The 18,442-nt window shown below is 40.4% G+C and overlaps 2 protein-coding genes across 5 annotated transcripts; one reads left to right on the top strand and one right to left on the bottom strand.

Moving 5' to 3' along the window:
• Nucleotides 1–7,762: 7,762 nt before the first annotated feature.
• On the bottom strand, nt 7,763–10,175 carry zgc:194981 (uncharacterized protein LOC561073 homolog). The gene is made up of 4 exons (XM_048986967.1): nt 9,930–10,175; nt 9,434–9,625; nt 8,356–8,475; nt 7,763–8,063 (listed from the first exon to the last, which is right to left on the bottom strand). Exons 2-4 carry the CDS (start codon nt 9,617–9,619, stop codon nt 7,974–7,976), a joined length of 396 nt encoding a protein of 131 aa, XP_048842924.1. The 5' UTR covers nt 9,620–9,625; nt 9,930–10,175; the 3' UTR covers nt 7,763–7,973.
• A 3,316-nt stretch (nt 10,176–13,491) lies between these two features.
• si:ch73-106k19.2 (glycine N-acyltransferase-like protein 3) lies at nt 13,492–18,363 on the top strand. Of its 4 annotated transcripts, XR_007384059.1 has the most exons (7): nt 13,492–13,617; nt 13,824–13,931; nt 14,885–15,008; nt 15,167–15,293; nt 15,436–15,564; nt 17,240–17,595; nt 17,677–18,363. XR_007384059.1 is itself a non-coding variant. In XM_048986958.1 (6 exons), coding segments are annotated over exons 1-6 (564 nt in total). In that variant the 5' UTR covers nt 13,492–13,542; the 3' UTR covers nt 17,241–18,363. The 4 variants fall into 4 exon arrangements, 3 of the variants coding, with proteins under 3 accessions (XP_048842915.1, XP_048842914.1, XP_048842913.1); XM_048986958.1 differs by having other exon boundaries at nt 17,240–18,363; XM_048986957.1 differs by lacking the exons at nt 17,240–17,595; nt 17,677–18,363 and having other exon boundaries at nt 13,824–13,874; nt 15,436–16,245.
• The last annotated feature ends 79 nt before the right edge of the window (nt 18,364–18,442 follow it).

Genomic DNA, 18,442 nt, shown 5'->3' with positions numbered 1-18,442 from the left:
TATTATTCTGTTCGTATCTGCATTTTTATTTGTTGTTGTTGTTGCTGCTGCTGCAGCAATAATGTGTTTATTATTAATGTTCATGCCTTGTTACTATGATTTCAATGATGAATTAACAGGATTACCTATATCTATCCATCTACAAACTGCTTATCATGGTCAGGATCAGCAAGTTATTTGCATATATTTACTTATATTAGCACTGTGTGTAAAAATATCTGACACTTTGTTAAACAGTCATCTGAAGAAAATAGGACACCAAATATTTAGATTTTTATTAAGAAATATGAACACATCAATAGTAAATCTTCTTTGAGTGGTATCACTATGGTGAGATCCAAAGAGCTCACTGATGCCTTCAAAGAAGCTTGTAGATGCATATGAGTCTGGGGAGGGATATAAAAAGGTCTCAGCTCAGCCATCCCACTGTCTGAAAAATAATTTACAGGTGAAGAACACTTGGCAACATGACCAGGTCAGGTCGTCCTAGCAAGTTCAGCCCAAAAGCACACTGCAAGATGCTGAAAGAAGTCTCCAAAAATGCTAAAATGTCATCATGGAACATATAGGAAGCTCTTGCCACAGTTGATGTCAAGGTACATCCATCTACCATCAGAAAGAAACAGAAGGAAGAAAGAAAGAAAGTCAGGGCATGAACTGCAGGTGCATCACAGTACATGCAAAGGATCAGTCACAAGACCCACTGCATCATGCAAAGTGTCAAGGGATCAGTCACGAAACCTGTAACATTATGCAAAGTGTCAAGGGATCAGTCACGAAACCTGTAACATTATGCAAAGTGTCAAGGGATCAGTCACGAAACCTGTAGCATTATGCAAAGTGTCAAGGGATCAGTCACGAAACCTGTAACATTATGCAAAGTATCAAGGGATCAGTCACAAAACCAGTAACATTATACAACGTATCAAGGGATCAGTCACGAAACCTGTAACATTATGCAAAGTATCAAGGGATCAGTCACAAAACCAGTAACATTATACAACGTATCAAGGGATCAGTCACAAAACCTGTAACATTATGCAAAGTATCAAGGGATCAGTCATGAAACCTGTAACATTATGCAAAGTATCAAGGGATCAGTCATGAAACCTGTAACATTATGCAATATGTCAAGCGATCAATCACATGAACTATAACATTATGCAAGTTGTCAAGGGATCTATCACATGACCTGTAACATTATGTAAAGTGTCGAGGGATCAATCACAATACCTGGGACGTCACGTAAAGTTTCTCTCCCTTGGCACAGGAGGTCTCTTCAAAGCCCCCAGGAGGGCTGAGTGTGTTGTCTTTATTCATTCACCCATCTTATATCCGCTTGTCCTGGTCAGGGTCACCGGGCATGGAGCCTGCCCCAGGCAGCATAGGGTGGAGGAACAGCAGCTGGGAGGTGATGGGATGTTGACAGTCTGCAATGCTGCCAGGCTACACTCCCTCTCTGGCCTGTTCCTCCGTCATGGCAATGAAATTTCTGGGGTTCCACCATTATGATAAATAAATAAAAACATTTAACGTAGCTACAAAAAAACACATCTAAATAAACTATCCATCCACTGCAGGGTTGTGTTAAACCACAGAGCAGGGGGGCACCCTGGACAGGAGGCCAGTCCACAACAGACATTTCAGGGACCCTAAACACAAACTACAAGGCTACCTCCTCTATTTCCAGCAAAATAGTGTTACTGCAAGATTGGACGTTAACATTTTTGTTCATCTTAATAAAAGTCAATATATGGGTAACTGAATGTATCAGATTCGTCCTATAAAGTCTCACCTCCAAAGTGTGATACATGCATTCAGTCTGCAGTGACTATCTTGTTTGTTTTGCCTATCATTAATTTGGAACACGAAATACCAGTTTCAGTAAAACACAAAGAATGACATAATAGACTCCACCTCATACGAGGTCACAGCACAGCAGAGGTCAAGGACCAGGATATTATTCATTTTCCATGAGTTATGCCCATTAGTAGATATGTTCTCTGCTATTGATTGTGCTTATTACTCTATGACAGGTTAGTGGTCTGGTGCTCCTCTGTCATGGTGACTGCACTGTGGTAATGTGGTAATTCACCCATCAAACGGGAAAACCCTCCATTCTGAATGCCTTTCATGACAAGCCCTGAGATGTCAAAAGGGTTACCAATTGCTACACCATCATTCCTTTCACCACAGTGATTCAGTGTTTGACAAACAACCCCACTATATAGAGTTTAAATCTGTTCAAACCTCATGGCACTAGTGTTACTGCTTAAACCCAGGAAGAAGATAGAGGCTGGGAATTTACTTTAAGGGCATCATCACAGAGCCATTTAATCAAAGGTTCATAAAGCAGGACACCAAATCCACCACTTTTTGGGTGAGGACAGTGTTGTAAAATAACTGATTATTGCTTAGTAGTTGGTAAAAGAAATGCCATGAAAAATATACAAACTGTCACAAACAATATAAATTGTCCATTATGAATTTCCACAGTATGAATGCTATTTGCTCTCATCTAGTTGTACATTCACAAAATTACTTGATAGCCAGCATACTTCATATATATATATATATATATATATATCCATCCATCCATCCATTTTCCAAACCGTTTATCCTACTGGGTCGCAGGGGGTCCGGAGCCTATCCTGGAAGCAATGGGCACGAGGCAGGGAACAACCCAGGATGGGGGGCCAGCCCATCGCAGGGCACACTCACACACCATCCACGCACACATACACACCTATGGGCAATTTAGCAACTCCAATTAGCCTCAGCATGTCTTTGGACTGAAGGGGGAAACCGGAGTACCCGGAGGAAACCCCACGACGACATGGGGAGAACATGCAAACTCCACACACATGTAACCCAGGTGGAGACTCGAACCCGGGTTCCAGAGGTGTGAGGCAACAGTGCTAACCACTGCACCACCATGCTGCCCCTCTCTCTCTCTCTCTCTCTCTCTCTCTCTCTCTCTATATATATATATATATATATATATATATATATATATATATATATATATATATATATATATATATATATATATATATATATATATATATATATACACACACACACGCACGCGCGCACACACACACACACACACACACACACACCAATTACTTAGCTGCACACTCAGCCAGAGGAACACACAAGGGATAGTGAAGATGCTAAACACAGAGGAACAAATGGAATGGCCAGTGACACCTGTTGGTCAAATTGGGAAACAATGGACAGGACAAGGCATGGACCGATTCTGACAAACTGACTGTTCACATGCTTTATATATAATGCCCCTTGGCATGTGCCATTGTAACAAGATAATAAATGTTATTCACTTCAGCTTTCAGTCGCTTATTTTTAGAATTCTGCACTGCTGAAAACAACTGATTGGATTTTTTGACTCCACTGGCCTTTTTATATCAGACCGGAAGATGTAATAGGAGCTTCTTTACAGGGAAGACTGACATGGAGCTTATTCAGCACATCCAGGTTGACTTCCTAGGGCTGACCTCCTGGAAGACTGCCACAAAGCCAGCACGAAAAATACTTCAAAGTCAGAAACTGACCCTGCATCTGCAACATCAGTGCCACAACATATTTTTAGGGTGTGAATTGTGAGAAATATTATAAATTGTGAAAAAAAATTTCACTCAGCATTTTTTTTTCATTGTTTTTATTATTAAATGTTCCCACATTTGACATTCCCCCACCTCAGGCCCTGTACACTCAGATGACAGCCTCCTTTGTTAACCTGGCTAACTGCATTCACTTGCTCACAAGCTGAGCTGGGATCAGTGGAGTGACTGGTGCAAACATCCTGGGCTGTCACAACTTTAAACATAAAAAGAACTGAAATTAGTCATTAAAAATAACAATGCTAACCCTAAGAAACCCTGAAGTCTTTTTTTAAACAACATTACCTGACCATGACAGCTTCTACATAGCACATGGAGTCAGCACAAAACAGACGCTGGTCAGGTCTGTACCAGCAGGCAGTCCCAGTCAGATCCTGACACGCCTCATCCAGCATGGTGGCTGACCACCATTTTTAGTGAAGCAATCTCCAGTCCCCCACCATTATAATTTCTGACCTGATCATATATTAGTTATTTCTATACCAAATATTAAAATATTCATTACTCTGTACTAGACATTTTCCATTGGTTGCTAATTTCAGTCAAGTATAACCCTATTTAGCTTGTATCCTGAGCCTCCCATCGTGTAACTATTAACCTGGGGTGCATTTCCCAAAACCATAGTTGTTAACTATGTTAGCAACTTGCGTGGTTCGACCTATGTAAGTACAACGCAGGTGCTTTCTGAAGCCATAGTTCGAACTACGGAGGTAACGACTTATGTAGTTTTGCATCTGAAAAAAATAGGACACCAAACGTATTTGTTTTTTCCCCTTTGTGCCATTGCAAATTGGTTCAAAACCAGACAATATATGGGATGGGTGCAAAATCTAATCCTTAATTTAATTGGACGACTACACTGGCATGTTCCTTTTGCACAAAAAAACACAAAATTAACGTTCTTATGTGCAGTATATTAATGGGATTAGCTACAATCAACAAGAATAGTATTTACAGATCTAAAGATTTTTAACTCTTGGCTCCTTTGCTTGGAGCTGGGGTTTGCAGTCTTGCCCAGAAAGGGCCGCTATGTATTCAGGTACATACACAGCAACTCCCTAATTAGCTTACTAATTAGAGGACTGATTGGCTGAAGAGCCCTCACACCTGGGTTTGAACAGCTGACCTAAAAGTTGCCCCAAAAACCTGCATACACACCGGCCTTTTGCGGACAAGATTAGTTTGTCCACAAACAGGGATTATTGCCAAACAAATCTTTATTGTTAAAACACACACACTCCCAACTATATAGACACTACTTCTGTCACCTTAACACTATTGCAACTAACTGAAAATACTGTTGCCAAAGCAAAGGTGTTGATGAACTGATAAGATAAGATAAGCTAGCCTTTATTAGTCCCACGGGTGGGAAATTTGCATTTTACAGCAGCAAAGTGGACAGTGCAGCAGAAATAAGCAGAATGCAGAAAGTCCTTAAGCAATAACAGTAGTATCAAACAATAGAAAATAAGAAATATAAAATAAAATATATACAATACAATCAACTGCACAATATACCGAAAATAAAGTATAAATGTAATGTAGGTTATGTTGATTGATAAATAAATGTGTATATGTATATATACACGTTATTAGCAGGAATAAAACGACTATTATAACATAAGAACAGTCTCAGTATGTGTGGGAGTATGTGAGCATGGGATTGGGTATGTGCTTATTGTTTGTTGTAAAGTCTGATGGCAGATGGAAGAAAAGACCTGCAGTATCTCTGTCACACACCTTGGATGCAACAGTCTGTCGCTGATGGAGCTGCTCAGTACTGACAGTGTGTCCTGTAAGGGGTGGGAGATGATAAAAACAGCACAAAGGAAAATACAAAAAGTAAACAAAAAATGTGTAACTGTATTTGGGACTTTAAATGGAATACACGCCTCACTTGCCTCTGTTCTACCCCTCAAAAATTAACAATAGCATATTTCTAAACTGTATAGCAAACAAAAACTTCAGTACACTAAAATGCAGACTAATACATTGACTCTGTATCCTGTTGTCAGGCTGGGTCAGGCCAAAGGGCCTCATCAATGTTGCATGCTACGTCCTCCCAGGCAAGACAGTGTGGGAAGCATCCCCTGAGGTGGTGAATCAACCCCTGCAGGGACTCTATGGCTGTCATCACAAGCCATTTCCATAGCATGAAGTAAATCCACTTGTTTCATATGGATGTCTGTCATATGTGAGATTGTCACAGTGCGACATTGCCCCCGAATGTAAGCCTGGGACATCTGTAACTAGGTGTCTTCCTCTTCTTCTTCTTACCCTGTGACCTATTCCTCTCCAGCTTCATCCTTTACCTCTTCCTTGGTGTCTTTACCAATTGTTTGGCTCCATTGCAACAAGCAAAGAGATTCTCTGTGTTGCTGCATTATAGTTTTCTCATTGGTTCATGATGACTTTTGAGTACCGGGCTGACACTGAAATTTGCTTGTGCTTTAACCATGACAACGGTGTGCTCATTCTGTTTCTTGGAAGGTACAGGTGTTTTATCTTTTGAGTGGCAGTTCTCTCTGAGTGACAGCATGAGGTTAAATGTGCTTTGAGACGACACTCGTGCTTAGGATTATGGAAACAGTGTCTAGAGAAAATACAAACCCATGTTTATCAGGAAACTGTGTCTAAGCTTCTACAAAAAAAGTTTTCAATATGGCATCAAAATCTATGCTTTATGGAACTGTCCACCCCTGCACTTGAAATGGAATGTCTCAATATTCTGTGCACTACCCCCCAAAAACAAACACTAGTATATTTCTAAACTTTATAGCAGAGGTCACTAACAGGCGGACCGCGCTATGGGTCCGGGCACAGAAGCTGTCTCACACGGACCCGGACCGATAACCAAAACCAGGAAGTTATTATTTAAAACCTGATGGGGGGCTTCTATTTTAACCACCGCAGCTTTTGTAGTCTTTTTGGTATTGGTTTAGTAGTAGAACCGCCATTTCCCACACCAATGAAAGTCAAATGCCTTTAACCGCCAAGCAAGACGTAGTTCGGTGTAAGCAGCCCTTCGTTTGCGCTAATGGGCCATTAGTGTTGATAGCAGCACCGAAGCTAACAGCTGCAACCAAAATGCCGTAATGTTCCTAAGAGAGTGGCTGATCTGTCCTGAAATTGTAAAGCTGAAAAGTTTTCAAACACAGGATGTATTATATAACATGGTGGATAAATAGACATAGTCTATTGGTGATTTCATGTTCATTGAAGTTTCCGTTTTTTAACAACTGTATAAAGTAATGTCATTTGTTATATAAATCAACTCAGGTGAAACAAAAATGTATGTTTTCGGGGTTGCCAAATCTCCTGTATCTAGCATGACACTCACGCTTTCAGACTAAAATCTATATTATTCCAATATAAACCAAAAATTACCTACGTCAAAAGTGTATTTACACGGTTAAATACCTGAAACAGTTAGGTATTGATTACATGCAATGTTTAAACAACTAACAAACTACTTAAATATATATCACACTAAATAGTTCAACACTATGATCTTCCAGACCTTTGCTTCAAGAAATTCTCTCTAACTGGACCTCCCTAAATTTTAGCTGAATACCCCTGCTCTATAGCAAACAAAACATTCAGTACACTGAAAACGCAAAATGATACATTCACTTCGTATCCTGAATTGGCAATTTGTGTATTAGCAACTGGAAAAAACTGTAATAGATGACCAGGAAATAAGCAAAGAAAACACTAAGATTAATTCAAAGAGGACATAAGCGAGTCTAAGCTAGTGTTTCTCAACCCGGTGCTCAGAGAAGCGCAAACGGCCCACGTTGTTGCCTGTTCTCAGTTGGGAACAGAGTGTGCAGCTCTCTGAACTTATTTGAAGGTGCAGCATTTGTGGATTGACTGGTAGAACAAAGAGGCACGAAAGCCTGTGGCAGGGAGGACTGCAGGAGTAACCGACGACCCCGAGTCACCACCAGCTGCTTAGGGAAGCTATCTCATGTATCTCAGGCTGCAGTAAGAAAATGTAAGAGACCTATTAGTTGTAAACATGAGCTACTTCACTTTTACATATTAAGTTCTTCAAAGAAACTAATACTTGTGAAACTGTAGTTCATGTAATACACATCAGTATTAGTATGCAGAAATATAACAATAAATATTTACTACTTTGAAACATCAACACTGATACATTGCACAGTTCATAATAATCCTAAATAATATCTGATGGACCATAAAACATTTGTGGAAGGAGATTCCTTAAAGAGACTTAAATTCCTCATTGCTTTCTTTCTCCATTACCAAGATTAAAACAATATTAGAGCATTGTGTTCGATGAAAATAATGCTACACTGGATGTCAGGCAGTTGCACTACATCGATTCTCCAGCAGGTGGCTTGGAACGTCGGAGTACGGGACCATGAGCACCACGAAATCGCAGGTCATCATCTGTAAGGGGACACAAAATGCAGCGTAATAGCAGGGGACACTAAGTACTGACTAAATCAACACGTCATTCAGGGCAAGGCCATAAGTAGCAATGCTGTAGTAAGAACATTAACATACCGATCTCAGACAAAACACTTGAGTGTTAGCAGATTAAAAGTGCTTTGTGAAGCATTTTCAAAGACTGAGAAAAAGCTCTGTTCTGTAAATAATGGCCTTGCTGACGGAATGCGCAGTAACGTTTTTGCACTTAAGGTATTATGGATTTGCAGTTTTCGGGAGCTCCGTGTCCCACCTTGGCATCTGGAGAGCTCCGCAGTGCGCAGTCTGCCGGCTCGATGTCCGGCTCGTTTTTGCAAACCGTCTGCCCAGCTTGCACCCTCAGCCAGTATTTCACTCGTGCAGGTGGATAAAGCTAAGAGCCAGCAAACAACACAGGCCACTTATCATAACTAGATTCTGTAGGAATAACAATAATGCATTTCCCGGCTGCACCCGTCACCGCCTCTCCCTGGTCTAATCCCTGCTCCTCACACCCTCCCTCCAACCTCCACAATTCCCAGACCTCCTACAAACTCTCTCCACCACTTTTAGTTTATTAAAAGCCCAAATTTGCGTGACTGGGCTCAATGTAACCAGGTTCACCAGATCTGTGCGTGTGGCTGTCCATTCATGTGCAACCACGAAGAGAAATTGCTTCATTTTGGTATGATTTGCTCAAAATGTATTCACTTCCAGATTGACGGATTCAAACTTTCAAAGTTTTCCAGAGAGAAACAGTTTATCGCAATAAGATAATTGTCTGCTGTGGCAATGGACCAGTTCTAAAACCATATGTCCAGGGAATACAATTATTATCATTAATATACCGGTATGACTTGCAAAATCCCAAAGTGTACATCAAAACACAAGACCTTTTCCATTTTGTTATCATATCAGTATTTGCCTGCTCTGCTCTTGTCCTGAACATTTGTACCACAGATCTACATGAAAAAGAACAACCTCACTGGTATGGTCACTTTGGCACGATTCCCTCAGCCTCCCCCACTCGCACACTGCAAGCAAGCACATGGGTTTCGAAATCTGCTTAAGCAGCATTAATGCTGATATCCATGCAGGGGAAACCAGACGGTCACAATCGGTGAAGTTAACTGCAAATGTTCATTAATTCCTCAAGCCTGTCATGTCAAATGCATGGTCATATCTGCTAGGCAATAATAATTTTAATATTATCATCATCATCATCATCATCATCTGTCATATTCCCATAAATGTCAGTCACCATTGAATTAAAACATGATGAACCTAAACATGATAAAGAACATGCTGGATGAGCAAAGGAAAAGAAGGCAGGTGATATTTAGCCAATTTACTTGGGCACTGGCAGACTGGATGGCCGTGACTTTGAAGGCATAGGGGTACCCATTCATCTGGTTTTGAACGCGGATGGCATAGGCTGAGGCTCTAAGAACTTCTGGGCTGCTGGGACTGACGGCTTCGGAGCTCACAGGTCCTGGCAGGGAGAGCATCATGGCTGCTAGAATTAGGACTGTCATCATCCTTACCTGAACAAATCAGAAACAAGATTAAAGCAAGACTGCCTGAAACCACAACAAAGGCTTCAGTAACAAAGTATGTATTTTGAACCTGTAAACTAGCATAACCTAGAGAGGAAGAGGGAGAACAATGTTCATTGCTGAATATTAAAATGTTTTATACAGATTTTATAATATTTCCCTTTCCGTTTGTATGACTGTGGCTTCAGAGCAAAACACAGAAGCCAAAAACTACGCTGATTTCGTGCCTTTTCTTAACTACAGTACTGTGCTGATTTAAACTCAACCACTATTAACCGCATAAGATGAATACCTTTATAGGCAGCACAGTGCTTAAGATCCGCCCAGCAGAAAGATATGTTTGTCTTCTGATGATTCTTTTCAGAGGTCGATATTTTCTAAATCTTGTTCTGCCGGACAACTACATGTCATCCGTTCGTTGCTGTAGGAAACAATAGAGCGGCACAGTTGTCTTTTGGCATTTTATAATACGGGTAAATATGAGCACCTGACCAAACGTGAATCCAAGCGACGCTTGTTTTTCGCAGCTTCCTAGTCACGTGACCTTGAAAGAAGGCCCGTATATAGTTGCCCACTAATCTGCCTGCTGGAGAAAACACAGCGTCGCTAGGTTGGCTTATTATAAGCGACTTTCGGCGTTTTTTCTTTGTTTACAATTTCATTCATTTGCAAATTGCTTTTTTGGGCTTGTTCTAATTTAGAAGTTGTGGTGTTAAGGTATTGCTGGCTAGTTTCAGCCAGTTTGGCTAGCTCAGTTAAAATAACATTTAATTTTACATCACTTTTTAAAATTGATATTGAATGAGTCGTTAAAGGTTAATAAAGACGTGTTGTTTTGCAGATATATCACATAATTTGTATATCTTTCTCACATTTTCTTTGTGTTATGATATCTGTTCAGTATTCAAAAAATTGTGTAAAATGTGTGACAAAGGAAGCTGCTTAGTTTATGGCAAGCCATGCAGTTACTTACTGTCACACTAACAAAACAAAACAACAAATAAAAATTTTAGAACCATGTCCCCAGTATTTAAGTTACTGTTGTATGCATGTTATATATTATATAGACAAAAGTATTGGGACACACCTGTCAATCATTGAATTCAGGTGTTTCATTCAGACCCATTGCCACAGGTGCATAAAATCAAGAATGTAGCCATGCAGTCAGGTTTACAAACATTTGTGAAGGAATGGGTCATTATGTAGAGCTCAGTGAATTCAAGTGTGATACTGTCATAAGATGCCACCTTTTCAATGTCAGTTCATGAAATTTCTTCCCTGCTATATATTCAGCGGTCAAGTGGAAGTGGTATTATTGCAAGTTAAAGTGCTTATGAAGAACAGAAAGTCAGCCATGAAGTGGCAGATCACATAAAGTAACAGAGCAGGGTCTACAAGAGTGGAGTGGTGTAAAGCACACCCCACGAGACCCTGGAGCAGTAGAAACATGATCTATGGAGTGACAAATCACAGTTCACTGTCTGGCAGTCTAATGGACGAGTCTGGGTTTCGTAGATGCCAAGAGAACTTGACCTGCCTCACTGCATTGTGCCAACTGTAATTTTTGCATGAGGGTGTTTTTCAGGAGTTGGGCTAGGCCCCTTAGTTCTAGTGAAGGGAACTCTTAATGCTTCAGCCTTCCAAGATATGTTGGACAATTCCTAGCTTCTAACTTTGTGGGAACACTTTGGGGAGGGCCCTTTTCTGTTCCAGCAGGACTGTGCCCCACTGCACAAAACAATGTCCATAAAGACATGGGTTTGATGTGGAAGAACCTGACTGGCCGCACAGAGCCCTGACCTCAACCCCAACCCCATGAACTAGAATGGAGATTGTGAGCCAGGCCTTCACATCTAACATCAGTGTCTGACCTCGCAAATGCTCTTCTGGATGAATGGGCAAAAATTCCCACAAACACACTCCAAAGTCCTGTGGAAAGTCTTCCCAGGAGAGTGGTAGTTATTGTAGCTGCAAAGGAGGGATAAACTCCATATTGATGCCAATGGATTTAGAATCGGATGCCATAAAAGATCCTTGTAGGTGTAATGGCATGGTGTCCCAATACTTTTGTCCATAGAGTGTATTTATGAGGAACACACATAATATACCAAACAATGTGGTTGTGTATATTGGACGTATTTAGGTTTGATTTCTCCATCATACACAGTGGACTTATTTTAGGCTTGTTTTCAGGGATGATGTTGCTTGTGTGTCTCGTGAGACTCTGCAACCCTACATACACACTGTATAATTTTGTATCTGGTGAAGGATTCCCAGAACCTGCAACCTTATAATTGCCCCAATACAAAGTGGATTAGATTGCTCTGACTGCCCAGTTATCACTGATATGGAATAAGTAGTGAAGGGGCTTATTTGAGGATACTTTTAACAGTATTTGTTTAAAACGATATAATGTGACAATAACTCTATCAATGTCTGAGTGTCTCAAGTCATTAAATAGAATTTACAAAAAGAAAAAAAAATATCCTAAGTCAGTGAGTCTGGCTGTCAGGTAATATCAGGACGCTGCACATCTGAAACCTTACATGTAATGTAACTTAATTCCTTGGCTTGTGAAACGTTTGGCTGAATCACTTACATTTTCAGATTAAAGCATTGCTGTTTCAAGATAATGACATGGCCGAAAACATACATCTTTCACACTATTTATCTTAGTAGCTACAGCTCTCTCAAATGTATTTGCAGGAGGTTGTCAGTTATGATAGCTGACTGAAAACTGTTTGTCTAAACATGTTTAATTTATATAAATTCTTCTATTTTGTGATTCCCACAAAACATAAAATGAATATTTTATTGTTTAGGGTAAAAGTGGTCACACATCTTCCCATTCTAACCTAAAACTTTGAAAACAGAACATAGTTAGTCTTAATACTAAAACATAACTTGGAACAAAAGGAGTTGATTTGAGTGTGGACAGCAAGAACCTGTATTATGACAGTACCAAGTGCATTTAAGGGGTGATTTGGTCCCTGCCAGTGCTGAAACCAAACTTACACCCTTGTTTTGTGACTTTCCCTTCAGTGTAAAGCAGGATAAATTGTATCGTATATTAAAATTGCTAAATATCCACGTGACATAATTTAAGATAATTTATCTAAGTCAACATGGTGTCATGCCCGGCTCGTCCGATCCTCGTGTTTACCATGCCCCCTGATTATCCACGTGTGCTTCCCCGATCTAGCCCAGCTGTGTCTGATTATTTTCGCCCAGTCTTGTCTATTTCAGTCCATGTCTTGCCTTAGGTTTTGTCCGCCATTGATGTTAGTCGATGTCAGTGCTTTTGTTTTGCCCTGCCCGTACTAGTAATAAATCCCCATTTTCCCTAACTTTCGCCTGCTTCCTGCCCGTTCGCGTGCCTGTTCGCCTTACCCACTAACCCGGCGAGTTTAACACATGGGTTCTACCGTAAAATACAGATGTTGATTCTGCTTCCTGCTGTGTTTTCTTCTTTCTGTATTAATATTGGTGCCTTGTGCCAAAAAGTTTTGTGGCATGAGAAACTTTTACACGTATGAAACTATGAAAAACAATGTTAGAATTACACTGAAATATGTTACACAGCTGAAACTTGACCTGACTTCATTGCTTCATGGTGAGGTAATTTGAAATACTGGTTCATCGTATTTTGACCGAGTCACCATGGAATCCAGGGATGATCTTTTAATAAATCTGTTACTTTTTCACATGTTGGTAAACAGTTCATATTTTTAGACCTCTAAAAATATGCTTTGATGTGTAAAATATACTATTTTGCATGCTTTTTGTGGGAAAACAACTACCACTTCCTGATTTTATTGTCACATGACAAATATTGTCAAAACTCTCCTAGACACAGGGGGTGGCTCATTTAACGCCCAGCTTTCCCCTGTGTGATTCTTGTTGTCATGCATGTCCTAACCGACGCAGACCTGGAGCTGGCTGAGAATTCGCTCAGAGAGTTATTTCCTGAGTCGCTCAAGGTAGACCGGAATGCTGTAAACTGAGCTGAATTTCTGAAACTACATATGGCACTCATCAACCAGCCTGTCCTTTTTCCTTTAGAGTGAATTTAATATGGCGCATTTATTGTTATCTGTAATGAGCAGCTTTTCAGTGTAATTGGTGATGTGTCACTCAGCTATAGTCTGCTATAATGTGAAGTAAATTGCATCTTGTGTTACTGTAGGTGTACGGCTACTTGTTAAACATCAACAGAAGAAAGCCTCATAATCAGATGGTAATTTCAGATGCCTGGCCAGACTTTAATGTTATTATCTGCAAGCAAAAGCAGCAGGTACAAAGCTGAATTCCCTAATCATTCAAATGTGTTGTGATAATCAACGCTTGGTCAGGGACATTTTCTGTGCACACGTGTGCATGTGTGTTTCACTTTCTTTTGTAAATTAATATGGTTTTGTGAAAGGTCAGGAATGAATTTACAGTGATACCTTGATTTGCGAGCATAATTCGTTCCGGAAACGTGCTTGTAATCCTAAGTATTCGTATATCAAAGCGAATTTTCCCTTTAGAAATAATGGAAACTCAGATGATTCGTTCCACAACCCAAAAATATTCATATAAAAATTATTAATACAAAATATAAAGTAAAAATACATTAAACAAATTAACCTGCACTTTACATTTCAAAAGAATCGTGGATGGTGTGAGGGAGACGAGAGAGAGGAGAAGAGGAGGGTTATTTTGTAGGACTACTTTCACTATAACTAACAGAATCACTGCTATCTGTTGGTTCACTGGAATCTTTTTCTTTTTGTGTGACTTTAACAAGGTACCTATCCAATGGCAGCAGCTTTTGCTTCCTTATCGATTTCGCGGAAATGTGAACATTGCATTGTCGTTAAACGGATTCATCGCTCGCATTGCTACCCCCTTATTCGGGTGGTGCTTTTCTACTAAATTTTGACTATACGAGTGAGGGACGCCGACTGAGACCGAGCATGGGGGATGATTACTCCACAATCTCGCAGCGCGAGAGTAGAATCATCGGCTCAGTTCTGATCACGTGACGCTTGGCAGACAAAGCGTATACATAATACTCGTATTGCAAGACCTCGCTCGTTTATCAAGTTAGAACTTACTATACATTTTTGCTCGTCTTGCAAAACACTCGCAGACGAAGTTACTCGCAATACAAGGTTTCACCGTACTTGCATTATGGCTTGAATGGAAAAAGAATACAAAGTAACATAAAGGGAATAGCATTAAAATGCCTTTTTGTCTGGGTAGCGTTCTCAGGACCGAGAGGGGGATTTCAACATCTACAGCATCTACTCACGTGACAGAGAAAGTTTAAAGAAACTGCTCAGTAGCGATGGTGCTCTAGACTGGAGTACATTTACTTTACTGGGAGGTAAAAAAACTCAAGCAAGCAATTAAAAATGCCCTTAAATATTATAACAGATTTCCAAATTAGTTGACAAGAGACAAAATTTTTATTTATGAAGTATGTACAAAACTTTAGTGTTTACCTATATATATCAATATATCTATATGCACTGTTCTTTTCAGGTGTTGACATCAACCACATAGATGCGGTGAAAGAACTCTGTGCTCACCAAAACATTACATCAAAAATAGAGGGAATAATGTTTGTGTTGATGCTGGAGGACCTCAGTCATCTCAAAGAGCCTGAAAGGTAAAAAAAGCAAATCGTGCCAGCTTAAATATAATCTTTTATTCAGTATTGGTGTCATCATGTGTAGTAACTGCACTGGTTACCTATAGACATCCAAACAAATAACAAAACTGGTTAAAGTTTACATTTGTTTTCTCACTAGTATCCCAGGATACCAGATCGTCCCGCTGAGCGTGGAGCACACTGACCTGGTGAACAGCACGTGGAAGTATGGCGGGAACCAGAACAGCTACAACTCTGTGAGGAACTACATCTCCAACTACCCCAGCTGGTGCGTGATGGACTGTAGTGGCAGGCCGGTCTCTTGGGTCTTACTATATCAGCACAGTGCCCTGGGACTCCTGTACACGCTGCCTGAGCACAGGCATAAAGGCTATGCTAAGATGCTAATTTCTATAATGGCTAAGCAGCTCTGGGAGATGGGGTACCCTGTGTACTGCTTTGTTGAGGAGGATAATGAAGTATCCTATCAGTTATTCACATCTCTGGGCTTCCGGCACAAACCGGATTACCGTGCAGTGTGGTTCCAGCTTAATGAACGCATGGTTTGATCTGTCAGGCAAATGACAAATGGCGTGAACGCATGGTTTGATTTGACAGTTTTGTTGTGGTTTTTCGTTTGTTTTTAGCCAGGTTGCTAAAAAGAGTAGCCTACAGTTACAGTGGATATAAAAAGTGTGCACAGCCCTGTGTTGTGATGTAAAAACATGAGACCACAATAAATCATCTCAAAACTTTTGTCACCTTTAATGTGACATATAACCTGTACAATCCAATTGAAAAACAAACAAATCTGTTAGGGTGGAAAATATAAAAAATAAAAAACTTTCAAGTTGTACACAACCGTAAACTGATACTTTGTTGAAGCACTTTTTGATTGAATTACAGCGTTTAGTCTTTTTTGATACACACCTGTCATCAATTAAAGTAACTCTGATTAATCCCAAATAAACTTCAGCTATCCTCGTAGGATTTTCTTGACATTTACTCAGCTGCATTCTACAGCAAAAGACCATGGTTCACATACAGCTTACTAATCACCAAAGGGATCTCATTGTTGAAAGGAATCAGTCTCCTGGGAGAAGGGTACAAAAAATACCACGGTATTAGATACACCATGAAACACAGTGAAAACAGTCATCAAGAAGTGGAGAAAACAGGGTTGCCAACCTTGGTCAGCTGGCTGGCGTGAGATTTTCAATTCGGAACCAGTCTGCACTCTCATTTGCATGAATGGAACAGTTTTATTACCTTGTAATTAGTCTGTAGGGGGTGCAAACTACCAACGGTTCTGATGTAGCCAATCCCCCCCCAAACCTTACGGCACGTAACAAGGTTTATAATGGAATAGTATAGATTTGCGTTAAGATTTCTTGCATGAGAATGAAAGCGTGAGTGTCACGCCAGATGCGTGAGAGTTGGCAACCCTGAGAAAACAGTGACGTTACGGAGAACTGGACATCCCTCCGAAATTGATGAAAAGGAAAGACGAAAATTGGTCAGGGAGGCTGTCCAGAGACTAACAGCAATACTGCAGGAGCTGCAGGAATTTCTGGCAAGTACTGGTTGTGTACTACATGTGACAACAATCTCCAGTATTCTCCATATGTCTGGACTATGGGATAGGGTCTCAAGACGAAAGCCTTTTCTTACAAAGAAAAACATCCAGGCCCGGCTAAAATTAGCAAAAAAAAAATATGTGTTATAGTCTTATAGGTATGTTTGGTGCAAAAGCAACACACCACACCCACAGTGAAGCATGGTGGTGGCCATAACATTTGTCATGTACTAATGGCATTAAAAAAGCCAAGGTGATTCCCATCCTGAAAAAAACCACACTGAACCCCTCAGACATCAGCAACTACCAAGCGGTATCACTTCTCTGTTTTATTTCAAAAATCCTTGAATGCACGGTTTACAATCTGCTGTCTCTCTATCTCTCTCAGAACGACCTTCACAATCCTAACCAATCTGGCTCCAAAGCGACACATTCAACAGAGACTGCCCTCTTGGCTGTCACTGAGAATCTGCATGCTGCCAGAATGGCCAAACTGTCATCTGTCTGCATCCTCCATCACCTTTCTGCAGCATTTGACATGGTCAACCACAAGACTCTTGTCCATCCTTATGAACCTTGAAATTCGTAGCTCAGCATGGCAATGGTTTGTTTCCTACCTAGAAGGCCGGTCATGTCAAGTGACATGGAAGGAATCCACATTTACTCCACGCAAACTCACCACTGGTGTCTCTCAGGGCTCAGTTCCTGGTCCTCTTCTGTTCTCCCTCTAATCAAGATCTCTTGGTGAGATTGCATCCTCACATGGGTTGTCATATCATTGCAATGCAGATGACACCCAACTTATCCTTTCCTTTACTCCTTCAGACACTCAAGTTTCAGCTCATGAGCTCTCATCCATGATGAGATTCGAGTGGAGATTTAACCCCAGCAAAACTGAACTGCTATTCATCCCAGCTGATCCATCCACACACCATGATCTCCCTGCTCAACTCTACGATTTGTCCTTTGCTCACCGCCCGTAACCTCAGGGCATCCATAGACAATCACCTGTCCTTTTCCTCTCATTTTACTAATCTTTCCTGTACCTGTCGATTTCTCTTCTTCAACATCAAAAGGGTTCAATACTAACTATTAATACTCAGTATCAAAAAATATTCACTGAGGAGACTTCTAAGCACTTCTGTTAGTTGCTCTGGCTAAGGGCGTCTGCCAAATGCAGAAAATGTATTAGTTTAAGGGTGTGCACGCTTATGCAACCAGCTTATTGTATATTTTTTTACATATATATTTTTCCCTCTCACAGATTTTCAATTGAATTGTACAGGTTATAGGACACATTAAAGGTGGCAAAAGTTTTTAAATTATTTATCATGCTCTCATTTTTTACACCACAAAAACCTGGCATTTTAACAGGGGTATGTACACTTTTCATATCCACTATATATGCAATTCTTTCAATGGTGTGTATGTAGGGAAAAATGCATCTGTAATCTATCCAGCCATCCATCCCTCTTCATTAACTCTCTATCTCTTCATGGTGAACCTGGAACATTTCACAGGAAGCACCAAGTAGAAGACAGGACACACCCTAGACCAGGGGTCGGCAACCTTTAACATTCAAAGAGCCGTT

This window comes from Brienomyrus brachyistius, chromosome 20 (assembly GCF_023856365.1).
Source record: "Brienomyrus brachyistius isolate T26 chromosome 20, BBRACH_0.4, whole genome shotgun sequence".
NCBI lineage: Eukaryota > Metazoa > Chordata > Actinopteri > Osteoglossiformes > Mormyridae > Brienomyrus > Brienomyrus brachyistius.
The sequence above is the reverse complement of the archived record's forward strand: the minus strand, read 5'-3'. Positions and strand labels throughout refer to the sequence as shown.